The sequence below is a fragment of the Canis lupus genome, chromosome 28, assembly GCF_011100685.1.
Source record: "Canis lupus familiaris isolate Mischka breed German Shepherd chromosome 28, alternate assembly UU_Cfam_GSD_1.0, whole genome shotgun sequence".
In the NCBI taxonomy this organism is placed as follows: Eukaryota; Metazoa; Chordata; class Mammalia; order Carnivora; family Canidae; genus Canis; species Canis lupus.
This window is the reverse complement of record NC_049249.1, coordinates 21881000-21907918: the sequence shown is the minus strand read 5'-3', so window position 1 is coordinate 21907918 and position 26919 is coordinate 21881000. Positions and strand designations below refer to the sequence as shown.

Here is a 26919-nt window from a genome sequence, read left to right as displayed (position 1 = left end):
CTGGTATAGAGTGCAATCAAAACCCTCTTTCCCTGCAAGGAGAGTGCTACTACTGCAAGACTGCTCTGTGGCTCTGGTGCAGATACCCTCAGGGCCCATCAGGGCAGCCAATGAGAGGGAAGGTCTGGGAGGGAACGTCTGCTTCCCATACCCAGTGTAACATCACCTCTCATGTTATTTTTTTCTTTCCTCCAGAGTCTCCTAGCTGAAAGATGTAATGTGTATTTAAAGAAATGCATATCCACATCTTGATGGCCGGAAACACAAAACAAAACACAAAACAAAAAAGGAAGTGTTCAAAGTTCTTATCCAAACTACCTCTCTCAGGTCCACATCTTAAATCAACTTCATGGCCTTGTATATAAATCAAAACCAAGCAAAACAAAGAGCCAGAAACCCTTTTTCCCTCTTGTAAATTAGTGTTTTTAGCTTATAGAAAATGATTTGGTGATCTTCTGGTAAACAGGAGGTTGGCAACAAACAGAATCATCTCTGCTCACACTCCACCCGATCACAGGCAGGTTAGAGGAACCTGCCAGCCTGTCGGCACCTGCACCTGCGTACTAGGAAGAATGTGGTGCCCTGGAGGGCTCTGGCTTAGCATACGGGAGATCCCTAGTGCTAGGACAAGCATATGAAACCTAGGATATCAAAAACTCTCCTGTGCTCTCACCCAAATTTTAGCACCAGTTTTCTCTATTTCACTTTTTAGGGTTGAAACAAAGGAACCAGTGTCCAGAGGGAAGTGACACATGTCTCAAACTTGATACTACCCTTAATTTCTTCATAAATTTCACTTTAAAGAACAAAACTTCCAATTCTCTTTTTAAATAGATTCCTGCTGTCAGCCCCGATGGCCCATTGCAAAGACTTCTATTTCCCAATGGACTAGAGAGACTCTTTCGTCTTCTTGGTCACGGTCGGGATGAGGTACATGTGGTCATCCACATATTTGGTCACAGAAGTCTCCAGCTGCCACTTCACCTGAAGCTCTTTACTTCCTGCATCTATTGAATCTTTGGCTTTGTCATTACAATGCATGGTGCACCAGGCCAGGCAGACCTGGAACTTCTCCAACTGGGCTTGAGCCAGAGGCGCATGGCAGTGCTCAATGCACTAGTGCACCTGCTGCATGGACGTCTGGTTGTCCTCACAACAGCTGGCACTGCACCAGAACATGAGGCCCAGCATCTTCCGGATGTTCTCTCTCTCCAGACTCTTCACAATGGAATCTATCTACTGTCTCCTGCACCTGGAGCTGCTGCAGCTCCTACATGCGATCCAGTACTATACCCCTCCGCACCAGTGCTCACATGGACTCTGGTGCTTGGCCCCCGTTTCACAGTTTCTAATACAGGTAGCTTCTGGAACAGAGGCAGTTGAAGGGGTGACCCATAAAAAGTATGCCTTCTTCAATACTGTGGATGATGTGGTACACTGCCCAGATTCCCCTTTCAGAACTCAGATGCTCATTCACCCAGAACTAAGGAGTGTTGGTGGCTGACAGTTTTCAGCTGAATTATTTTCAGCTCCTTTCACAGGGGCAGCCCACATCTATTGGCTGATCATCTGGGGTTGGGTGGGTATAAAGTCGTGGCCCCCTTCACTTAAGGAGTAGAGGATCTTTGAAGGGCCATCTACCTCCAAAGCTCTTCTAGGAATGGCTGAAGCTATGCAGCAACTGCTTCTTCCTCTCTCTGCCCAGCGCTGCTCCTGTCACTCTCACAGGTGATGTTCCCAAGGCCACTACCCAATAAACTACTTTGTAGAAACATGAATCCTTTTCCCAGGAACCCCAACCTATGGCACCAATCAGGACCACAAAAAGCCTTTCATGAGGGGCACCTGGGTGGCTCAGTTGGTTGGGTGTCTGCCTTTGGTCAGGTCATGATCCCGAGATCCTGGGATCAAACCCTACTACATCAGTCTCCCTGCTCAGTGGAGAGTATGCTTCTCCCTCTCCCTTTGCTCCTTCCCCCTGTTTGTGCTTTCTTTCTCAAATAAATAAAATCTTAAAAAAAAAAAAAAAAAAGCCTTTCATGAGCATGAATTACAGGGAATGAAGAGTGTCACTATAAAAGTCCATATTGGGGATCCTTGGGTGGCTCAGCAGTTCAGCACCTGCCTTTGGCCCAGGGTGTGATCCTGGGGTCCTGGGATCGAGTCCCATGTTGGGCTGCTGGCATGGAGCCTGCTTCTCCCTCTGCCTGTGTCTCTGCCTCTCTCTCTCTCTCTCTGTCTCTCTCTGTCCACCATGAATAAATAAAAATTAAAAAAAAATAAAAAAATTTAAAAAGTCTATATTAAATATACTGGGTCTTGACCAAAATGTGCCATACTCCGCACTTACATTCTAGCTTATGTTCTAAAGCTGACAACACAGAGATGTAAACAGCACATAAGTGATCTAAAGGACTTTGGATATAAAGATGTTTTACAGAAAGAGACATAGCAAGAGCAAATAAAAACATATATATTAAAACCAAGAACAGGAGCTGAGTCCACAGGACTAGCAGTTCTTCATCTGATACTATAAGCCATTTTTTTTTTTTCCTGGTTGTTTTTCCCCATCTCCTGCCCTGAAAAGCTGCTTGACAATGTTACTTTCCTAAGTCTCCATTATTGGAAGAGGCGGGCTGTGGTGGTGGTGGTAGGGGATAATCAGACATCAAAAGATGCCTGTGTTCTCACTGCCACCTAATGGGTTCTTGGAGCATTGAGGCCTCTATTGCATAGTTTTTTTTTTTTCAGCTGCTGACACTGTATTAATAAAACGGCTAAATGTGACCATATCAAACTAGTTTTTATGAGGCAAAACTCTGGGGCTTATTTTGACTTCTGGAAAGAAGTTGTATTAACTGTCTCCTTTTTCTTACTTACATTTGAGTATATCTATCCCAGGCCACCCAGGTTGTTTAGTGTAAGTATTCTTAAAAAAAATTTTTGTTCTATTATCCACTGTGCAATAAAAGTGATATGGAATGTTCCGGGCTGTTTCTGCAATAACTAAGTTCTTTCTAAGATAAATAGTCAACATGAACACTCAGATAAAGAGGATATTATCAGGGGCTGTGATGCAGATGAATCCAATTAACTCTGAGTTTAAGACCATTTTAAGACTACCTACCACTGGAGACTTTTATACGAGAAAGCCAAGTAGGGCCAAAAAATGGAAAAAGCTGCTGTCACCACATCAGAGGGTAAGGCCCATTGGACCCTCTCCTGCATGTGGGGAAGTTAAAGTAATTTATTCTCATGCTTTCCTTCCTGGCCTTCAAAGAGCTCCTGTGACTGCTTCAGCCTCCACTGCCCACATCTTCCTGCTAGACCTTGACCCATCCAGCTTTCTTAGCCTTTTGTTTCTGACAATCACATATGCTTTTGTAACCTTTCATATTACTTCTAAGCTTGTTAAACTACTGCTAGCTCCTAGAGATCTTCTCAATTATCTACCTGCTGCTTCCCCCCACAATGGTCCCCACATACATACAAAATACCACCTAAAACTATTCTAGCTAGTTTATGAATACATTTCTCCATATTTTTATTTTGAAAAATTTGAAACTAAGTTGAAAGATTACTACAATGAACACATATATCCCCAACAGTGACTCTTAGCATCTTAACATCTGCACATTTTAATTCCTTCTCTTCATCTATACACACACATACATTTATACATGTATACACATGTGTAGGTCTGTATATACATCCATACACTATAAATACATGTACAGATACACATTTATACATGTATATATATGTACACACATTTATATATGTATACATTTATGTACACACATTTAAACATATATACATAGCTATACATATGCATGTATATATACATACATACATAATCTCCCCTTATCTGCAGTTTACAGTCTTTGGTTTCATTTACCCGCAACTTTAGTCAACATGCACATGATCCTCTTCTGAGGTATAGTCAGAAGGTCAATAGAAGCCTAACACTATGTCACAATGCCACATCATTCATCTCGCTTCATCTCATCACATAGGTATTTTATCATCTCATGTCCTCACAAGAAGGGTAAGTACAGTACAAGAAGATACTCCGAAGGAGACCACAGTCAGATAACTTTTATTATGGTATAATGTTTGGGTTTTTTATAAGATTTTATTTATTTGAGAGAGAGAGAATGTGTGAGTACAACGGGGTACAGCAGAGGGAGAGGGAGAAGAGTATCAAGCAGATTCCACACTGAGCTGAGCACAGAGCCCGACATGGGGCTCAATCTCGTGACATTGATATCATGACCTTAGCCAAAACCAAGAGTCAGATGCTTAGCCAACTGAGCCACTCAAGTGCCCCATTACAGTGTATTGTTATAATTTGATTTTATTTTTATTTTTTAAAAATATTTTATTTATTTATTCATGAAAGACAGAGAGTTGCTTACCCAACTGAGCCACTCAAGTGCCCCTATTACAGTGTATTGTTATAATTTGATTTTATTTTTATTTTTTAAAGATATTTTATTTATTTACTCATGAAAGACAGAGAGAGAGAGAGAGAGAGAGAGAGAGATTGAGAGAGAGGCAGAGACACAGGCAGAGGGAGAAGCAGGCTCCACACAGGGAGCCCAAGGTGGGAATCAATCCTGGGTCTCCAGGATCACGCCCTGGGCTGAAGGCAGTGCTAAATCACTGAGCCACCCAGGCTGCCCTGATTTTATTATATATTATTGTTACTCTCTTACTGTGCCTAATTTATAAATTAAATTATCATACATATGTTATGTATAGGAAAAAACAGCATACATAGGGTATGGTACTATTTGCTGTTTCAAGCCTCCACTGGGGGTCCTGGAACATACCCTCCCCCAACGTGGATAAGAGGTGACTACTGTGTGTATATATACATAAAAGCACATATATACACATATGTATACATCTATATTCATCCACACATCCACATGAATTTTATGAAATTCCATACAATGTTTTTGGCTGAACCATTTAAAGATAAATTACAGGTATATGGCACTTCATCCCTAAATACCTGAGCGAGTCATTCTTCTAAGTAACCTAAATAAATTTCACACTTAATAAAGTTAACAATAATACAATAGCATCTAATACTCAGTTCATATTCAAAATTTCCAAAGTATCCTCAAAGTTTCTTTTATGGCTTTTTCAAGGGGCACGGGGACCTGACCCTTGATTCTAAGTCACTCTAGACTTAGGAACTTTAAAAATGCAATAAATTTTTTGATCATCTATCAGTCATTATTCAGTTCAGCCCAACTTAACTCACATTTGGCCAGAGGAGTCAAAATTGATTCTGTGAGGTTTTGACCTAATCCTATGAGTTTTGGGGTACTTCCTTGCTTTCTTGCAAGGTGTTCTAGGCTCACTTTTGTACTTCTGTATTTTCTGGGCCTGAGACCCCAAAATAACCATTTCTCCAAGAAATGAAATGCTTTCTTTCATGGAGAAAGGGATCTAGATATCAAGATACGGGCACCCTGCATTGGGAGAAATTATATGTACACTTCTAAGAAATACATGTATAAACAACTCTGATTCAAATTTAACATCAGAGAGCTTCCCCCCACAAAACCTTTTATTTTACATTTTTATTTCTTTTCTCCTAGAGTTCTAATATAAATATATTATTCAGTTTATAGTCAGTATAAAAGACTTTTAAAATTGCATTGCCAATAGTACTATTAGAATAAATTCAAGACATTTTATTTATTTGTTTACTTGTTCTTTTTTGCCCTCAGAGTATGTCCCATTAAGAACACATGTAAGGGGGGATCCCTGGGTAGCTCAGAGGTTTGGCACATGCCTTTGGCCCGGGGCGTGATCCTGGAGTCCCGGGATCAAGTCCCGGGATCGAGTCCTGCGTTGGGCTCCCTGCATGGAGCCTGCTTCTCCCTCTGCCTGTGTCTGTGTCTCTGCCTCTCTCTCTCTCTCATGAATAAATCAATAAAATCTTTAAAAAATAAAAAAATTAAAAAAAAAAAGAACACATGTAAGACTATTATCAAATACTACTTTCAGGGATGCCTGGGTGGCTCAGTGGTTGAGCATCTACCTTCAGCTCAGGTTGTGATCCTAGGAATCTTGGGATCAAGTCCCACATTGGGCTTCCTGTGGAGAGCCTGCTTCTCCCTCTGCCTATGTCTCTGCCTCTCTTTGTGTCTCTCATGAATAAATAAAATCTTTATTAAAAAAAATAAATACCATTTAAAAAATGTCTAAAAAACTGAATGACTGTATAAAGCCTTAGGTTTTTTGTGGGTTTTTAATAAAAGATTTTATTTATTTATTCATGAGAGACACAGAGACATAGGCAGAGGGAGAAGCAGGATCCCCACAGGGAGCCTAATGTGGGACTCCATTCCAGGACTCCGGGATCACGCCCTGAGCCGAAGGTAGACGCTCAACTGCTGAGCCACCCAGGCGTCCCAAGCCCTAGGTTATAATCTTTTTCAAACTGAAGGAATTCTGTTTTCTCTTTTTAGTAGCATGTTTTCTGTTCTTTAGTGGTACACATAAACACAGGAATAGCTGAAAATGCATATCCTAAGATAAGCAAGGCAGTGCAGATTTAAGTGAACAAACCAGAATTGCTATGATTGATGAGAACCTGGTTTGGTCAGCATCTATTTAAGGTGTTTTTTCTGTCATCTTTAAATGAATGATGCCACCTAAGAATCACCTCAGGGTATATATTCAATGCACTGTACACAAAAACAATAGGCACAAAAAGCCAGTAGCTTGCCCTGCAGCAAATCTACATGCAAACATTCAAAACAGCTATTATGACCAGAGGGCAAAGGTACAAGCAGTTGTTATGACTATGTACACATCTCTAATTCATCATCTTAGGCATTTGTCAAGATTGCAAAAAAAAAATGTAGGGAAATCTGGGGCTACTTTTAGTCAGGAATGGATGCAATAAAAGCTAAGCTAAAGAATTCACTCTCCTGGAGCACCTGAGCAGCTCAGTCAGTTGAGCGTCGGACTCTTGATTTCAGCTCAGGTCATGATCTCCTCAGGGTCTTGGGATGAAGCCCAGCATAGGGCTCCATGCTCAGTGGAGTCTGCTTGTCCCTCTCCCTCTGCTCTTCCTTCCACCCACTCGCACACTCTTTTTCTCTTATATAAATAAAATCATAAAAAAAAGAATGTAGTCTCATTTAACCAATAATTTGTTGCATACTCTTGTGCTTTGCAGTGGGTTGGTACATTTTCAAAGGCAGCTGCTATATTTTATTTTCTTTAGTAAAATAGCCATACATTGTATGACAACTTGGAGTCTTCAAATGTTATTTACCTACCAGGTTTCGATAAAATACTAGGTTTAAAGAACTGGAGGTTTTAGATACCTGCTTTTTTTGAAGAATAAGCATGATCAAATTTGAATGAGAATGTTTTCAGAAAAATTAGACACAAAGTAGATTTTCACACTTCAATAGAGGTAGTAAGTCTGAACACTTACTTGAAGTATCTCTCTTAGTCACTTCACACTTGCTCCAATTTTGTCTCTAATAGCATATTGAGCTACTGTAAATCAAATGAGTACAAGTGCTTAAAATGGCGCCTGGTACATACAACTGTTATCTGTTTATGAAAACTAAAATTAAAACTATATTGTTTTTCTCCCACCAAATATAAGCTATGTTGTACATAGTGAGAGACTAAGAGCAATCCTGAAAACAAAAGCTATCAAGATGATATATAAATTCATACAGGAGCTTATAATAAATATTCTCCTATTTTCTGATCTGGAGAGGGTTCACTAGAGTTCTCTTATTTGAGGGGTGCCTGGCTGGCTCAGTCAGAAGAACATGCAGTTCTCGATCTCAGGATCATGAGTTCAGCCTCACAGTGTGTAGAGATTACTTAAGTAAAGCTTAGAAAAGAAAAAAAAGGTTCTCTTAAAGATTTTTACACAACTGCAAAGTTTACTTTATATTCAAGGAAGATCCTTCCGGCATTAGTTCTTCAAATACACAATTAGAATTAGAATAAGAGCAATTGTTACAAACTACATTATATTTGAAACCAATTTCCACTATGTTAAGGAAGTATATCCTTTCTCAGCGGTCTTCCCTCTTAATTCTAGCTACACACTACTGCCCCCTGCAGCATCTCCAATTCTTCCAAATTGCCACCCCGGTTATCACAAACCTAGTTTCCATCTCTATTAAATATCTCAGTAAAAGGGATAGGTGTCTGTAGAGAAGAAAAGGGAAGGCCCCCTCAAAGAAGCAAGAAGGAGCTAGAGCAAGATGTCCCAGTCCAAAAAAGCCCATCTGAGGAGGGCTTTCTTAAGGGTCCAGCAACAGCCCCCAGAGGGTCTTTCTAGCATTCATAAAGCCTGTCTCCCAAGATTCTTGGATTTTTAATTGGAAAAAATAGTATACGTAAGGGTAAAAATTTAGAAAGGGTAAAGTGAAAAAGATAATCAGTGAAAACATTTGGCTTAGGGGACCCCTGGGTGGCTCAGCGGTTTAGAGCCTGCCTTCGGGGCAGGGCGTGATCCTGGAGTCCCGGGAGCGAGTCCCACGTCGGGCTCCCTGCATGGAGCCTGCTTCTCCCTCTGCCTGTGTCTCTGCCTCTCTCTCATGAATAAATAAATAAAATCTTAAAAAAAAAAAAAAGATAACATTTGGCTTCTACTCCGAATCCCTAGATAGGTTTATGTGTATAGAAAAAATATGTATTATTACAAACATGTTTCTTTTTAAACAAAAATGAAAATACATCACTCTGCTTACCATTCAAGACAAGAACTTGAACTAGGGGTGGTGGAAGGGGAGGGGGGCGGGGGGTGGGGTGACTGGGTGGGGGGCACTGAGGGGGGCACTTGACGGGATGAACACTGGGTGTTATTCTGTATGTTGGCAAATTGAACACCAATAAAAAATAAATCTATTATTAAAAAAAGACAAGAACTTGGGAGATTGCCCCCTATCCCGCGAGATTAACCTACATTATTTATTTATTTACTCATTCAAGAGACAGAGAGAGAGAGAGAGGCAGAGACACAGGCAGAGGGAGAAGCAGGCTCCATGCACCGGGAGCCCGACGCGGGACTCGATCCCGGGACTCCAGGATCACGCCCTGGGCTGAAGGCAGACGCCCAGCCGCTGAGCCACCCTTGCGTCCCCCTATGTAATCTATTAAAAGCAAGTCAGTTCAAACAAAATAGGTTTTAAATCAATCAACCTTCTCTCCAATAGGTCCTGCCACAACTTAATTAGCTTTTTGTTGTTACTGAGCCTTATTATCATATAATGCGATGGCTCTGAGGCTTGAGCGGACGCTGGTATCACCTGGAGCGCTTGTTAAAACAGGCTGCTGAGACCCCTCGGATTTCTAATTCAGGAAGTCTGGGGCGGGCGCTGAGACTCCGCGCTCGTAATAAGTTACCAGACACGATGCGGAGGTTGCGGGGACCACACTTTGCGACCCAACCGCCACCATGCACGCTGCGCTAAACTCCGTCCCTCCCACCTCCCAGCACCACTCGTCTAAGAAGGCACACGCGATTATCCTCTCGGGAACTTCAGGAAGGGCGCACCGGTACCTACTCCTAAATAAGCCAAGGACTCTGCACGCGCAGCAGAAATTAGGATGAGACAAACCTACATCCGGCGCCTGGCGCAGCCAAGCTACGCCATTTCCTTTCTGCGAAGCTCCGCCCACTCCGCGTCTCTAACGCGAGTAAAGGTGGGCGGCGCAGAGAAAGCTGGGAATCACGTGAGGAGGTGACGTCTCGCGAGGCTTTTAACCTCTCGCGAGGCTTGATCCGTTCTGTCTTTTCCTCCTTCTAGTGCCCGGCTTTTTCCCCTCCCCCTCGTCGCTGACCAAGTTCTTCCTTTTCAGACCGAGTCGCCTTGTTGTTGCCGCGGAGATTTTTTTTTTTTTTCCTGCTGCTGCCGCCGCCGTCGCCGCCGCCACCACCACTGGGCTCCTTTGCCCCGACCCTCTCCTGCGCCCTGCCCCCAGCCCCACCCAAGGTAACGAAGCCGATGAGGGAAGAGAGCAGGGCCTCGCCGGGCCTGGGCCTCGGGTCGGAGCAGAGGCCTGAGGCCGGGGAGCGGGCGGGCCGCGCCGGAGAGGCTTGGGCAGCCGGCTAGAATCCCAGGGGCCCGGCCCCCCTCCCACCCGGGGTTGGGCCGGGCTGGGCCGGGCTGGGAGCTGCGTGCGGCGGCGGCGACGGGGGCCAAGCGGGGAGCCGGTCGGGTGGGGTGGGGACGCGGGAGGCCTCCGGAGGACGCCCTCAGCCTTCCTGCGGGGCGCCTTGCGGGTAGGAGGCTCCGGCGCCGCCGGGGGCCGCTCCGGTTGTGTTTTCGGTTTCCCTGGAGCTTGTGTTTGGATTTGGAGGTCTGAAGTCCTCGAGCGGTTGTGGCGGGCTTGCTCTCGCCCCTTTGGAGCCCTTCCAGATTCCAGGCTGTGCTGGACGGGAACTGGAAGGCAAGGGTCCTCGGAAACCCCGCGTGATTGCTTTATGCACCGAGAAGGGATTCTCGTGTCGTATTTTCCGGAGGAGAATGAGCCCGGTGGGTGAAAAAGGCACGCTCCTTAGAAAGCCTAAGCGGGACCGTGTTCGTGCCGTTTCTTTAGTGAAGGAGCTGCATCGGCGATATTTAAGTGACCGGGTGAAACATTTTTTTGCTCTGGAGAGAGGTTCTAAACACACTCCTATCTCACGGAGGGAGTATTATTTATGTAGTTAATCCAAAAGCCATTTCTGTTTTGTTTTGGATGTAGTATTGAGTGCTTAAAAACACTTTATCAAGTCTCCACTCTTCAACAGATTAGTGCTTTTTTTTTTCTTTTCTTTTTCTTTTTTTTTTTTTTTTTTTGGTAAAGCTGTAACACCAAACAAACAAACATAAAAGAGCCAAATAGAGTGTCCTCCCTGTTACAGAAGTTTAAAGAAAATTGGAAATTATCCTTCTCCCTTTTGTCTTAGCTCTTGTTTTCTGTTTCTGTGTGGAATTTATTGGACGTGTTTATAAACTGTGGAATCCATTGCCCTGAAGCTTGGGTTTGACTCCCAGCTCTTCTCATAATTAAGAGTAAAGGTAATGGTAATAAGTTAAGCTGCAACAATGAATTACATTGAGGAGCAAAACTGGTAAGGATGAAGGCAGGCAGACAGGGAAATTATTATTTTTTTTTTATGGTGCTTTTGGTTCAGTTTTCATGATCTTACTCTTTTATTTTCCCCAGATGTCAGAAGATCTAGCAAAGCAGTTGGCAAGCTACAAAGCTCAACTCCAGCAAGTTGAAGCTGCATTGTCTGGAAATGGAGAAAATGAAGATTTGCTAAAATTAAAGAAAGACTTACAGGTAAGTATAAGAGGACACTAATAGTTACATTGCTTGGAAAAACTATTCTTTTTCAAATGATCTTATTACTTAGAATCCAAAGCACCATTTGGAGGGGGATATTTCCTCTCCTACTCTCCCTTGTGTGTACATGTGTGTATGTACATAGGCATTTATGGCTCATAGAAGTAGGGTTGCTTCCTCTGTTACAGACCTCAAAATGAGTAAAGCGTTGTTCTGTTATGTAAATCTTGTGTGTTGATTTAACTTAAAAGAGTTGGTTTTAGAATTTTGTCAAACCTTTTAGAGAAGAGGTACATTTAACTTTACAGTAGAAAATGCTTTTATTTTTAAAGATCTGGCAAAGGAAATTTAGTTCAAAAGGTAACTAAAAGAAAAATATGAGGAATTTAAAAAATGTTAACTATACTGGAATTAAAAGAATGTGGAAGCGTTTTATAAATGATAAAAAACAATGAGAAAAATGTAACCTGATTAAGATTTTTTTTAATGTTACAAGATTCTTTGAAACAGAAATGAGAATGTGTGTGTGTGTTTCAAAGCTAGCAGGTAAACAACTTGTATTGAAAACATAAGAATATCTAAAGAGATACTTGGTTTCTGCATAAATGTTACATAATGTTTGAATTTAAGGCTAGATTTTACAGTGTAGTTGTTGATACTTGTTGAAATTGAGTGGATGTGGAAAGATCTGTTTTGTCTGTCATGGGAAAGTTCAGTAGGAATAAAACTTGGCTTTTGAAAACCTGCACTGGGGTTTCAAGACAAAATGAAAATCATTATAGTAAATATCTATTGTTTCTCAGAACATTAGGTTGATTAGTGAAAATCCTATGTGTGTATATATACACATGCATATGTATAGAACTTTATTTTTAAAAATTTGAGAATAAAATTTTGAACCTGATTTTTTTTTTGAAAGTTTTAAAAGATGTTTTTTTACTAGATGATCTTCCTTTACTGATTCAGTACAAAACTAGAATCATCTTTATCCTATCTAAATCCTTTTCCTCCTTTTATCATTCTCTTGCCCATTAAAATGAATATTTTAGGGATATCAGAACTGAAAATAAATGAAACTTCTTTGAAATGGGGTCCAAATACAGGACTTTGAAAAAGTTTATCTGGGCATAATTAAAATGAGTTGAAAATTTTTAGGTTCAAATTATGGATTTAGGATAAACATGCCTAAGGTTGCAGTAATATATAGTTTTTAAAAACACAGAAAACAGGATCCCTCTTCAGTATTTAGAAGTCAGGCCAGTGAATGTGAGAGTGCTAGTCAATACAAAAGATGTTTTGGGAGCAGTTTCTCCCACTTCCAGGGCAACGTTCTGCCTACCTCAAAGAGAGATCCTGGAATGTATCACTTACCAGCTTAAAAGTGGTCCTTTTTTTTTCTTTGAAGAAAATAAAACATTGTTGATATTGTGTATTTTGCTTCCTGGGCAGTTGTTGGAAGAGGGATATGTGTGGAACTGGTGGAGGGGAATTTAGGAATAAAGATTAAACAATATTATTGTGAAGTGGGTTTTTTAAAATATTTCTAATATTTAATAAACTCTCAGTAGTCTAGGCAAATTGCCTTACTGTGACATGATCTCTGGTGGAAGTATCGTAGGGAGAGAGACTGTCGTGGTAGGCATTATAGTAAGCACGTAAGTGGCTTACTTAGGGTTCACTTAATAATGACCTGGGGGTCATTTATCTTTAAAATATCCTTTTTCTATAACCATTTAGAACAGCACTGATGTTGCATATCTAGTTTGTAGTACTGTAGCCACTAGAGACCACTGAATATTTGAAATATGGCTAGGGTAGCTGAAGAACTGGATATTTTATATTATTCAAGTAGCCACTTGTGACTACCACCTTGGATAGCCCAGGATATAGAAGCTTAAGTTCTAAAACTTCAGATGATAATACTACAGAATGTTTTTCCTGACCAATTTTGATCACGGTTTTTTTTTCTCTTGTTATGAAAATTTTTTCATTACAGTTTGCTAGATAGAGGTCTGTTTTGAACTGAAAATTACTCAAAGGTAGAAGGGATCATTGACGATTAGATAAAGTCTGAAAAGTGTTTGGATATCTGCTTCCACCTAGTAATTGTCATCTCCATTGATTACAGTTACAGCTCCTGTTTTGTCGTGGATTTCTAAAAAAATAGTTTTCCCTTTTTTTTTTTTTTCCTCTCCTGTTTTCTGGGATATACCTCATGCCTTTGATATTTAATTCTGCCTTTTATATTTGCTGAAAAGTTGTTCAGACTGATGACTGAGTTTGTGGCCTCCTTTATTTTGTGTTCCTCTAGTGGAGTGTCTTTACCTTGGTTATGACTGTTTGCCCTTTCATTTATGACAAAATGCTTTTCTGCGTTTTTTTCAGTGACTTCATTTTGCCAGTAAGGCTTCCATGTTTATCTTTTTATGTACTGTCTTTCATATAGAGTAAAGTTACTCAGCAGGCAGCACGTTAACCTACTGAGGTCCTAATTGCCTTTTTTTTTTTTTTTTTTTTTCACTTAAAAAAGTGGGTGTAGTAAAAATCTAGGCTAGCTACCTGACTAGCTCCCCAGGCAGTCTGTGATAATCACAAAAATAGTCAATTTATTAGGCTGTTTTGCTGAATAAACTGGTTCTAAAGGAGGCAGGGGTCAAGTCACTTGTCTCATATATTACAGTGGCTCTCTGCATCCCCGAAACGCCTTCCTTCAGTAAGCAGAGTGCTTGAGTGCACCCTTTGACCTGCTGATATGTAGATCACAACATCTGATGCTTCCTGGAATTGCCGATTACTGTAACTGCTGCCCATCTGTCGATGAAGGAGCAGTTTCAGAACTCAGACTTGGGGGAGGAAAAGTAATTAATGGTATGTACCTTTAAGAACCCCCTCATACATAAAATAGTTTCTCTAATACTTTGGTCCATATGCACATGTAAAGAAAACATTGAGAAGTGTCGTCATAGTTTGTTGGGAGGGATATGTGAAACATGGCAAAATGAAAGGACAACTAGGGATAAGTGCTTTGGATTTTTTTTTTTTAAAGTGTCACAGTGCAGGGCTCTGAAAATTGTAACATGCACAGCTTTTCAGAAGCCTTTGGTGAAAATACGTTTCCTTATGAAAATAAAATGGCAAGTAGTTCTATGCTAAGAGAGGTAGAGTTCTAAATCTGAAACCTACAAATGGCAGGAATCATGTTTTGCTTTAGTTAAATGGTGTTATTTAAATGATAGGGATTGTATGGGCTCTTGAGTCAGGCTTACTGGATTAGATTCTTGGATAGTAGTTGGTTAAAAACAAGACTGGATAATTTACTTTGCATAGTACATGATCTATTTATTTGGAAGTTCTTTGCTTTATTTGCAAAGGATTGTCTAGTTAAAAGATACTTAAATGGCTCTTTGTCACCTAATAAAATCTCATTGAAGATACTACTCTACTAAATTTTTAACTCAAATCTGAGTTAGTCTAGGTTTTTGTTGTTTTTTTTTAATTCACAAAACTGGCCTTTCTCCCAGGGCTTGCCTTTTTGTTTTTTGTTTTTGTTTTTTGTTTTTTGCTCAACTATTAGTTTTTCAGAAATATCCATGAAGATATAGAATCTTTAAGAGAGGGGTGGAATGTATATCTTTTTGGTTACTGAACCAGAACTATTAGAAAACTTCAATGGAGCTATAAGAAACTCAGTATAGAGCTTAACTTTGCTATATTTTCTTCCAAACAGTGTGATATTTTAAGGTATTTGATATGCAACAATGAGGGAAGAGGTATGCAGGTTCTTAAATCAGATAAGGTGATGCATAACATAGGTCTTCATTAGAATAAAAATACAGCAGATAGGTGGCACAGTTTATCAATTTGAACTGTTATCTTAAATTTTAACCAACCCTACCAAACACTCTTGAATGAAGTCAATAAGTGTAAGCTTGAAATAGAAAAAATACTTGCCACACAGTAAGGTATTGCCTGTCTGTGTGTTACATTTCTTTTATTTTTTTCATTTTAAATGGAGCCGTGCTAATGTGCCTTTTAGAATATTTTAAATCTAACCTGGTAATCTGCTTACCTGGATGGGGTAAGTTTTATAATAAATGAATAAAGACTACTGGCTTTTTATATGTGCCTATAGTATTTTAGTAGAAATATGTATGAGGAACATTTTTATTACTAATAAGGCTGCTTCAAGTGATTTTGGTTTTATTTTGTTTTGTTTTGTTTTTGACAGGGGTGGGGAGAACATATTGGCTAGAGAGTTAATACTGCCAAGTAATGCCCCATAAAACAGTCTAGATGCATGAAATATTTTTGACAAAGATATGAGATAAAAGTGAACTTGAACCCAGTTCAGTCCCTCATAATTGACTATTTCTAATATTAGATCTGTGTAGCTAAAACAGGTACTTAGAAATAATGCATGGTAGAGGCACCTTGCTGGCTCAGTCAGTAGAGCATGTGACTTTTGGTTTCAGGATTGGGAGTGCAAGCCCCATACTGGGTGTAGAGCTTAACATGAAAAGGGAAACAATGCATGGTATAAGCTCAAGTCTACCTTTTTAAATTAGTATTTGAGGTTAATTAAGTTTAAGTTGAAAGGCAACTGTTTGAATCCTAGTTCCACCACTGTAAAAATAAATTGTATCTTAATTTCTCTGTGAGGATAATCATAGTAACCTACATCACAGTATTGATATGAATTACAAATAAATATGTGTAGTGTACTTAATCTGCTAAATGGTGTGAGAGCTATCATCCTCAAAAACTGAAAACCTGTTGAAAGTAGGTGATAAGCGAATTATAAAAATAATGTTATGGCTTTTGTTTTTTTTCTTTTTAGGAAGTTATAGAACTAACCAAAGACCTTCTGTCAACTCAACCTTCTGAAACTCTTGCAAGTTCAGACAGTTTTGCATCTACTCAGCCCACTCATTCATGGAAAGTAGGAGACAAGTGTATGGCAATCTGGAGTGAAGACGGACAGTAAGTGTAGAAAAAACTCTAACTATAACATGAAATAATAAAATGCAATGGTAAGAAGTTTTTATTCAGTTTAAACTACCCTATTAATCTTTCTATGTAGACAATATGTAGAGCCAATTTGACTCTTGGGTGGTTACCACTAATACAGTTTAGTTTTTAGCTTTAGATTACATTTTGGGGCAGTTGAAGGACTTGGATCCTAGAGGAAAATGAATGGATGGCTTTACTAATCTAAAATTTTTTTCTCAAATTGAAAACTGAGTGAATGGTTGGCTATCTTAGGATTTAGGTGAAGCACGTACACTGAAATTATTCCTATAAAAAATATCTTTTCTCACAGAGATCAACCAGAGCACATTTAATAGACATGTAAGAGACTTTCCTGACAATATTTTGATTACAACTGCCTTTTTTGATAGTAGATGGCTAACTCCAACCACTCTTGTATTATCTTTACCAAAAAGCCAACTGATAGCAGAAGTCCCATTTGAGACACGTATAATAGTTGAAGCACTGCAGTGTAAGTCTTAATAGGCTGAGTACTAAACCTTTACTCACCTGCTTACAGTCATGATATCTTTACAGGTGTTATGAAGCGGAGATCGAGGAGATAGATGAAGAAAACGGCACTGCTGCAATCACCTTTGCTGGCTACGGCAATGCTGAAGTGACCCCACTGTTGAACCTCAAGCCTGTAGAAGAAGGAAGGAAGGCAAAGGAGGACAGTGGCAACAAACCCATGTCAAAGTAAGTGATTTTGATGTTAGCAGTTTAAGTGTAATCTTCCCCATTTTGGTAGTTGAGGTAGTCCATAGTATCCATGCAGGCTAAATTAGGGTAAAAAGGTTATAATACTCTTTACCATTATTTTGAAGATTAGTAGTACAGGGTCAACCCTGTATGTGAATACCTAGGTCCACTTAGGCATTCAGTATATTTATTAAGAAGATACTATGTGTACCTCTCACCAAATCAGGTGTTGGGGTTCCATCACAGTGACTACCAAAGCTTGTGCCTTGTCCTGATTGAGTTTATAGTCTAGAGAACAAAATACAAAATTAAAGGAGAACTTTAATAGGAAAGTCTACAAGTTATGAAGGGAACATAACAGGTACTTTAAGGGAAAAAAGAAGAGTTACCTAAATTGCACTTTAGTCATCAGGGCAAATTTCTTTGAGAAAATGACATCGAAACAGATTTGAGAAGAAAATGAGGTAGTGAATGAACTTAAAAGTATGACCTTGGGCAAACTGCTAACTTTTTTCCTTATTTGTAAAACAAAGTTGACAGTATCTACATTGTAGGTTGTAAGGATTAAATGTTAGCATTTATAAATCATGTAGCACAGTTCTTGGCATGAAGTAAGATTCAGCAAATGTTTACTTTTAAAAAACAAAACGGTGAGAACATAGAAGCAACAGAAACAAATTCCTGTGGTAAAAACTTAGGGCTTGAAGGTGGGTAGTTTGACAAGAGAAAAGAGGTAAGAGGTTGAGAAGTCAAGACCAGATCACAAAGAGCCTGACAGCCACTGATGCATTTCAAATAGGGATAATATGATGTGATCATAGTTGAGCTTTCAGATAATCACTGACAGCAGAGGGAAGGCAGCTACTGGTGGGGATCCAGTGAGATGATGGTGGCTTGAACCCAGGAAGAGAAGTGGATGGTTTGAACGGTACTTAAGAGGTGGAATCAACAATATTTTAGTTAACTTGCACATATTTGCCACAGTTTTCTCTTTTTTGGATTTGTCAAGGGTTTGTAAAACCTAAGTTGTTACATAAATATATTTGAACTTCAGAAAATTATATCGCCTAAGTATCCCAATGATAAAATCAGATTGTAGAACAATAATGTAACATGTCAATTTGTAGTCTTTGACATCAGTGTTTAAAAAAAAAAAGCCTCGCTTAGCTTCCTAGTGGTGGTTATATGATACAGAGGCATCTAGATCATCTTGCCTCTTTTTTAAAGATCCGTTTCTTCATGCTTCTTTTGGTGAGAAAGTCAGTATGTAAACTGAACAGAAATTACTGAGAAAGCTTTAGGCTCTAATCCTATATAGAAGAGGTTTTTTTTTGTTTTTATTAAACCAAGTTTTTGTTTTTATGAATTTTAAGTTGTGATTCCCTTTATACTGGTGCGTTCTTCGTATCTAGATGAAATAGTTTTATCTGCATTGCATCTCTTCAGACACTTTTTCTAAATGGAGCATATTAAACTTGCTAACTTGGGGATCCCTGGGTGGCTTAGCGGTTTGGCGCCTGCCTTCGGCCCAGGGTGTGATCCTGGAGTCCTGGGATCAAGTCCCGCGTCAGGCTCCCTACATGGAGCCTGCTTCTCCCTCTGTCTGTGTCTCTGCTTCTCTCTATATATAACTCTCATGAATACATAAGTAAAATCTTTTAAAAATAAATAAATAAACTTGCTAACTGTCCATTTAGAAATGGATAAAGGTTTAGACAGCTATTAATGTTAAAACTCATTTCTAAAATGCACCCGGCAAAAGCAATGTAAATGTCAAAAAGTCATAGTTTAAATATTTGATTTGAGGGGCCTCTGGGGTGGCTCAGTCAGTGAGCAACCAACTCTTTATTTCGGCTCAGGTCATGATCTTGGGGTGCTGGGATTAAGCCCCATGTCCTCAGTGCAGTGTCTGCTTATCCCTCTGCTGCTTCCCCCACTTGCACACACTCACTTTTTCTGTAAAATAAAACCTTTAAAAATAAATTTGATTTGAATGGGTAATAGATTAGATATGGTTTGAAAGCTTCCAAGGATGCTATGTATTTCAAGTAACATTTCTTAGTAGTACTGGGTGATTGACATTGTTGGTGTTGGTGCTTCTATTCATGTAATGTGTAAGCTTATTACAGGATTTGTTTGTTTTTTATTCTGCTAAACATTTCTAAGGAAATCATCTGTTAAATCTTAAGAGTTGACATTTAGCTGTTATATCCACACAGAAAAGAAATGATTGCCCAGCAGCGTGAATATAAAAAGAAGAAAGCTTTGAAAAAAGCACAGAGAATAAAAGAACTTGAGCAGGAAAGAGAGGACCAAAAGGTTAAATGGCAACAGTTCAACAACAGAGCCTATTCTAAAAACAAAAAAGGCCAGGTTAGTAAATCCTTTCATCTTACTTCATAAATTTCAAAAGTATAATTGTCATTAAAGTAACTTTAAAAAGAAAAAGGAAGTGCATAGGCTTAAAAAAACACATAACTGGATCTTGAGAGGCACCTGGGTAGCTCAGTGGTTGAGTGTCTTCCTTTGGCTAAGGTTGTGATCCCGGAGTCCAGGGATCAAGGCCTGCAATCAGGCTTCTCGCAGGGAGCCTGCTTCTCCTGCCTATGTCTCTGTATCTCATGAATAAATAAATCTTTAAATAACCGGATCTTCAATTCAGAATCCTCTTCAATCTTCCATTTGGCTTATTGCGCGAATATCTCCATTAGCCATTGTCTATCTGCAATAGAAACACTATGAATGAGAGAATTTATATCAGGAATTACAAAAGATCTAGGTTTTTTACCCTTCAATAAACTGCAATTTGAAAAACTATATGCTACCCTACATATCACTTAGAGGGAGTGTGATGAACCGTACCTGCTTTGTAAACATGCTTTATGTGCTAGGCCTCACTGGCAGATTTTATTTAAGAGAGCACTCCAGTTCCCTTGATGTACTGTACTTCTTAAGTGTATTTTGGAAATTTTTTTCCCCAAAAAGCTAATCAGAATGGTTTCTGTTTCATTTCCAATAGGTAAAGAGGAGTATTTTTGCTTCACCTGAGAGTGTAACCGGCAAAGTTGGAGTAGGAACTTGTGGAATTGCTGATAAACCTATGACACAATATCAAGATACCTCTAAATACAATGTCAGGCATTTGATGCCTCAATAATCAGAAAAACTGTTGGATTTCATCTCTGCAGGGCTTTACATTTACCTTTTTATCCTTATATTTTTCTAAAGGTAAATTATTTGTTAGATGAGTAAGGAAGATACCATTGTCGTCCTTGTTTGACTTCAATAGAATGAAACTTGAAGAAATTGCATTTGATAACTGCTATTCATTTAACTTTTCGTTACTACTACCACAGTTTCCTCAAAGTTTGTTGAATAAAGCAACTTTTCTAGATAGATGCTGCATAAATACAGCACTTAGATGAATTGTTGATCTTCCTAATATCAGGCCCTTACTTAATGGATGTTGTGTACTTTTTGTAAAGTCCTAACTTGGAATTTTCAGATGCTTTTAACTTGCCACATATTGTAGCAATTCACCGGAACATCAAGGCAAAATACCAACCTGCTAAAGAGATCCTTTTTTTTCTTGTTTTCAACTTAAACCTAGCTGTTGCAAATTAAGCCTAAAAATAGGTTAATTTGTAAATGGCAACTTTGTTTTGAGGTTTTTCCTTAAATAATTTGTTTTCTAAGCCCATTAGGCTATCTCTAAAATTGATCCAGCTCTTAAAATTTTTACATTGAGTTTTAATTTTATGTAAGAAACCATGTTTAGGACCAGCTACCATTTCTAAGGGTTTTTTGTTTTGTTTCTAACGTTTGCTCTTTTCCTGTGTTTTTTCCCTTATGGTAGTGGTATCATTTTTTGGATGTGTAATGTTTATAAAAGAAAACAAAAAGCTGATGTATAGCCCTGTATACAGTGTAGATACTATTTTTGTAAAAAAAAAAAACAAAAAAACCAAGGCTAAATTAATGAACAAGAGTACTGAATGTTTCATCATTAAAAATTTCTTGTATTTCTTGTGCATTAATCTGACCATAATTTCCCTGTATATTATGTTCATGTAGCTGGGTTTGTAATTTTTGTTTACTAGATCAAGTTGTCAGCATTTGTTGGTATAAGTGAACATCACAGTTATCCTGAGTTGAGTTTAAGCCAAATATATGCATAGTAAAGTATCTTCCTATTACTGGAAGATGGTGATTTTTTTAGGATATGTGTTAATTTCAGTTTTTGTATGTTTAACTTTTATTAAATAAAGTGTTCTTAAAATCTCCAGGGTGTGTTACCAGAAGGGTGGTGAAGTCCTAGCTGGCAGCACTGATACGGTGATTAAGCTTCAGTGTACTTGCATTCATGATTTCCACAGAAGAGAATATTGAGTATGTGATAAAGGTTTCAATAAATCCTTATGTACTTCTTACCTTAGAGTTAAGAAATTGGATCCTAAAAGGACAACTATTTTTATTTTCAGGGCTTGTGCTGTGTATAGAGATGTTTGTACATTTTTGGGGAAAGGAAAATAAAAATGTTAATGACGTTTAAATATTTGGCAAATTAAAACTTAAGAGGACAGAGATGAGGAGTAGGATTCTTTATCTTGCCCCTTCACCTCCCTCCCAACCCAGGAGGACCACTGTTTTCCTTCCTATAATTTATGGCCACAAGGTAGAGCGTGTGACAAAGTGAAAGAGGAAGTCTTTTTAGATACAAGGTACAAATTATAGCAGAAAAGGGCTACTGAGACTGAAGAACTCTTAAAAATACACTGTTTTCATTACCAGTATAACACATTTCTTAACTAATAATGTATCTTTGAAGAATTACAAAGAAACCCTTTAAATTCAGAAGCACTTGGAAAGAAATTTGGTACAATTGTATGACCACTTAGAATGTGTTTTGGTGAGATCACCTTGGTATGTTTGTTGGAATAGTAATTTACCTGTTATTTGTATAGGCAAGAGTGTTGTGTTGTGTTGAGACTTGTATCTCCTTTGACCCAAGGGCCATCCTCTCTGCACATGAATTTTCCTAGAGGGGCTTTGCAGGAGAGAGAAAAGGAGTAACGGTGACCATACTATATAAAACATTTTTTTAAAAGTATGTAGCAGGAGATCAGGAGTTTTGGGGTCAAAGACACAGATGTGGCCCTTTGAAGAGTCCTAGTGTCAAGAATAATGATTGTTTCTGGACTAAACTGAAAGGATTCCTGGGGGATGGAGCACCTATCTCTTAGAGTGATACTTTAATGAGAGGCATGATACCTGTGATATTTTTTACAAATGAAGGTAGCTAAGTTCAGTACTCTGAAACCAAATACAACACTTTGTCTTATGAAGCTCTGTTACAAAAATATAGTTTCCCTGTCTAAAAGGGAAGGGAGTCTTGAAGCCCTGAAACTCACTGAATGAACCATTAGTCATGGACAGCTCTTCAGTAGCTTTGGTTGCATGGATCTCAAAACTTGATACTTTTGCTATTGACCATTTCAAGAGAAGAACAGTCCCAATGCCTCCAAAATAATTACATTTTAAATTTTAGTATCACAGATAAATTTTTTAAAAATTAACATGTAGAAAGGCCATATTGAAGAGCAAGGACTCAGGAGCCAGACTGAATCCTGGCCCCTCATTTTTACCTGTGTGCATAACTCCTCTTTGTCTTAAATTTCTCAGCTGTAGAATGAAAATACCTGTTTCATTAGGTTATAAGCATGAGTGAGTTCATATGTGTAAAGTGCTTAGAATACCTGACACAGTAAACATTGCAGAAGTGTTTGCTGTTTACTGTGCAGGTGGTAATGATGAATAACTGTTTCCTTAAAACTTAATGACAATTCACATAATAATGGATAATGCCCATTATAGTTTGAAGCCGCTATAAATGCATTCTTGAACTGTCAAGTTACCAAAGTTACATATTAAGTACATGCTAGTAGAAATTTAAATTTTTATATTAGAATATGTTAGGGTATGTCTCGGATGGGAAGGGTGACCTTACAGGTTATAATAAAAGTTACTCTTAATGCTTGCTTAAAGAGGAATTCCTAGATCTGGGTCTTATTCCAGACCTATTTAAGCCAAAGTATGTCTGTTTTGGACAAATATCACAGATTCTGATGTGCATCCCCAGTCTAGAACCATGTTTTAGGTTAAATGTAAAAAAGTGATTTTTCAAACTACTTGGGAAGTAGTTTGGGAAGTAGAATTATTCCTTTGGGAAGGAATAATTCCTAACGAGCAGTTTTTTTTAAGCCAATTATCAAGATTAGGCATCAAACCAAAATGAAGTGCATCTGTTTATCATAACTACTTAAAATGCTTTGTCACAGTGAAGGGTGTGCATGTACATAGGTGCATGTGGGTATGTTTCCATTACAATGCAGTTTGTTTGTTTTTTTTTAAGATTTTAGTTATTTATTCATGAGGGAAACAGAAAGAGACAGACACAGAGGGAGAAGCAGGCTCCACTCAGGGAGCCCCTTGTGGGACTTGATTCCAGGACTCCAGGATCACGCCCTGGGCCGAAGGTGGCGCTAAACTGCTGAGCCACCCAGGGATCCCTACAATGCGGTTTTAATGCTGAGTGTATCTGCCTTTAAAATAGGGGAAGGGATGCCTGAGTGGCTCAGGCCATGATCTCAGGGTTGAGATTGAGCCCTGCATGGGGCTCCACACAGCAAGTAGTCTGCTTGAGATTCTTTCCCCTCTCCCTCTGTCCTCTCCCTGCCTCCCCACATCCCATTGTGTGCTCTCTCAAATGTTTTTTTTTTTTTTTAAAGAAATAGCAAGGGAAAACCATCTGATAAACGAAAATCATAATTTTTTTTAAATGTTTGTAGGTTGTAATTATAAAAGGTGAAAAATCTATTGCTTGTGCAAATTTAGCCAAAAATTTTTTAAAGCTTTGGTTTGGCTTTTTGCTTCAACTTGGACATTAACTGAAAGACTGAAGAAGGTTAAAAACCCTTAAAATCAAAAAGGTCTTTTATTTGTTAAAATCTTGAAAGAGTTCCATACTATCTGCTGAATTGTATTATGTGTATTATACTATGAAGCAACCAGTTAGTATAAATGGTAATTTACCTGTTCAACAGTAAATGTAAACATTCTTTATATCTAGGATTTTTGAGTTGCGAGTTAAACTGAATTTTTACTACAGTGGAGAGGAAGAACATAGGCAATAGAACAGGTAATACCATAGTTTAAACAAAAATAAGTAATTGAATCCCCTTATACTATGATTTTTATGTATAGATACATTTTTAAATACCTTAAGAGATGCAGAGACCAACATTGGCATTCTAAGAATTTGTCTTGGCCCAACCAACAGAAAGAAAAAGAAAACATAAGATGAAGGTGTTAAAGAGTTCTGTGAGGTTATTCAATTGCCTTTTTTACCTTTCAGCTTATGTATATATACAGGTGGTTCTTTCATGGCCTTGAGTGGGGTAAAGCAGATCTGAGAATACTATTGGGCTTGTGGTAGTTGACAGCTGAGCTAACTAAAAATACCAAATTTTGGATAGTCCTTTTTCAGTTCTCAGAAAATAAAAACTGATACTTTACTTACATCAGGTACTTCACCAATTCACTTTTATGAAACCAACACAGACTTACTGAAATTATTAAAGTTGTAATTGGCTTTTCCCAGTTACTTTAAGATCGCAGCTAAAGAAGCCATAGTTAAATGCATTAAGAGAAATGATTGCTTTTGGTTTGAAGAGTTACTTTCTCAATATGAGGCCCAAAGTTATGTTTATTATTTTCCTGGCTCATGATTTACCTTTCTTGGTGAAACTGATATGCTTTTGCTTTTTCCCCCTTTCAAGCCCTGTACTCACTTTAGCAAGATGCAGTGCATTTCTGACCAGAGAAACAAAGAATTCAGGCTTGGAGGACACTTGACTCTATATCCTGAGAAAACTAGAGTTGAAGCCTGAGACCTGCAGCTAGGCTAGTCTTTAATAGATGGTAATTGTCCAATTGTTCATTGCTCAGAAGTATACAGGAAGGAGTAAGTATCCCTTCGGTTCTTTCACTAGGATTTTCCCCCCAAAAGAATGGTCAGGTTTAGTTGACATAGCTTTCAGAATGTGATAAAAGATAATTTAGAAGCAACTGGCTTCTTAAATTTGTATTTTTAATACACATTTTAGAGCTATGTTATGGATTTTATGTTTCTACAATACTGTTTGGTACTCTGGTGCAAAAATATGAGAGAAATATCCTAGTTATTGCCCTAGCAAATAAAGACTTTAAGCATTTCTCCGTAACAAAGCTAAGAGCTTGAGGAAATAGAAAAAATTTCAAAATGATAGGAAGTTAGTTGGCAGTACTTTAAAAGAGTTTCATCTAAGCCGTTTCCCCTAATAATTTATGATGGTACAGAAAGGTAAAACAGAACCAAGAAGTGAAGTTGCCAGCCAGTATGTGTATTCTGAACTGCACTTATTTTTTGGAAGAATCTAGATGTATTCCACAAGAAAACCAGTTTCCCATTAGATGTAGTATATGGGCCAAGAGTTTTTCTTGGCAAGGCGAACACTAAATATTAACTAGGGCATTATGAAGTTATTACTACTAGTGTTTAATAGACTCAAGCTCAAGTTAGTCGTCTTTTTTAGAAGGACCAGGTAATCACTAAAACCGCTGATACATCAGTCTTATAAAGTCTTTATTTAAAAAATTCTATAGGACATCAAAATTGACTTCTTACAAAGTATAACCTGTCATGGAATTCTGTGAAAATGAACCATTTTATTTATTAGAAATAGTCTTTTTTTCTGCAAGACCCAGAGTCAGAATAACTAAAATTCAAGATTAGGATGAAATTAGAAGGTTGCATTCATCAGAAAGTAGAGAAGTACATACCTCTTATTTTTCTTCTGGTGCTACAAACTCCTAGATTGAGTATGTGTGGGGATTTACAAGTATCGGTTTTAATCCTTACAACCTTTCAAGATAGAGGTAGTATTTGTAACAACTTTTCAGGAGGAAATAATTTCCATGAAGAAATTAAAATAACTTGCCCAGAGTCCTTAGCAAATATTAGAACTAGGATTTAAATGTGCACCCAAAGAAACCCGGTTCTTCCCACATTATGCTGTTACGGAACATGGAATTTTTGAGGTGGGACGATAATAAAAGAAAGGGGGGAAAAGGTAGCTAGTTGCTTCTTCAAGTGGAAGAAAACAAACTTACCAACGAACCTTCCTCAGGAGGTTAAACAATTTTCTCAAGCAGTGTGGCCTTAGGAAATTTGCCTCTAATCCTCACCCTTTTAAAATCCCTCCATAATGCTAAAAGCTGTCATTGTCATGGGGACCAGAAAAAACATTCCTACCAGAGTTCTACCTATTCTAATCAGAAACTACAGTCTGACTTTATCAGAATCTTCTTTGGTAATAAATATGCACTGAAACGGGATTTACCTGTATTAATACATTACTCGGGCATTTTACAGAAAAGGTACTTTAACTCAGGTTAGTGGGTGGGGACTAAACAGGAACTTCCAGACTTACTTTCAATTTAAATGTACAGTGTAGCCAAAAGGATTCCCTAAAAAGTTACTAAGAACAGATAATAACAAATGGCTTGTGTCCTACCTGAAAGCAGTAAGATTATCAGGTACATTAAACCATCTGCAGTTAGGTTACATGGAGTTATCAGTCAAGAAGGCACCTGTTTATATTACAGAACAGGAAATGACAATGATTCAAATTGTCATTAATTCTGGACTACTGACGTATCAAACACTGAGGAGATAGCTGCTGCTTAAGGTGTGGATGCCCATTCATACTTTTTCCTTCATGGAGAAGGGTGGTACAAAAAGCACTCGGG

The 26919-nt window shown here is 38.5% G+C and overlaps 1 protein-coding gene, 1 long non-coding RNA gene and 1 pseudogene across 4 annotated transcripts in view; 1 reads left to right on the top strand and 2 right to left on the bottom strand.

The window, feature by feature from the left end:
- LOC102156445 overlaps positions 1-10062 on the bottom strand; it is a 38657-nt gene extending 28595 nt beyond the window's left edge. The window contains exon 1 of the long non-coding RNA XR_005380585.1: positions 9624-10062. This is a non-coding gene — a long non-coding RNA (uncharacterized LOC102156445). The remainder of the gene's footprint in view (positions 1-9623) is intronic.
- On the bottom strand, positions 874-1863 carry LOC100684269 (annotated as a pseudogene).
- SMNDC1 (survival motor neuron domain containing 1) lies at positions 9791-21623 on the top strand. Of its 3 annotated transcripts, none has more exons than XM_038578766.1 (6): positions 9791-9998; positions 11218-11337; positions 16178-16320; positions 16906-17067; positions 19290-19443; positions 20090-21623. In XM_038578766.1, exons 2-6 carry the CDS (start codon positions 11218-11220, stop codon positions 20225-20227), a joined length of 717 nt encoding a protein of 238 aa, XP_038434694.1. In that variant the 5' UTR covers positions 9791-9998; the 3' UTR covers positions 20228-21623. The 3 variants fall into 3 exon arrangements, with proteins under 3 accessions (XP_038434694.1, XP_038434693.1, XP_038434695.1); XM_038578765.1 differs by lacking the exon at positions 9791-9998 and adding an exon at positions 10296-10541; XM_038578767.1 differs by lacking the exon at positions 9791-9998 and adding an exon at positions 14021-14208 and having other exon boundaries at positions 11212-11337.
- Positions 21624-26919: the final 5296 nt, after the last annotated feature.

Excerpts from the sequence above, each read along its gene's own strand:
- SMNDC1 (XM_038578765.1), top strand. Across the intron at positions 16,321-16,905 it reads ATCTGGAGTGAAGACGGACA|GTGTTATGAAGCGGAGATCG; the intron begins GTAAGTGTAGAA and ends ATATCTTTACAG. Across the intron at positions 19,444-20,089 it reads CTAAAAACAAAAAAGGCCAG|GTAAAGAGGAGTATTTTTGC; the intron begins GTTAGTAAATCC and ends CATTTCCAATAG.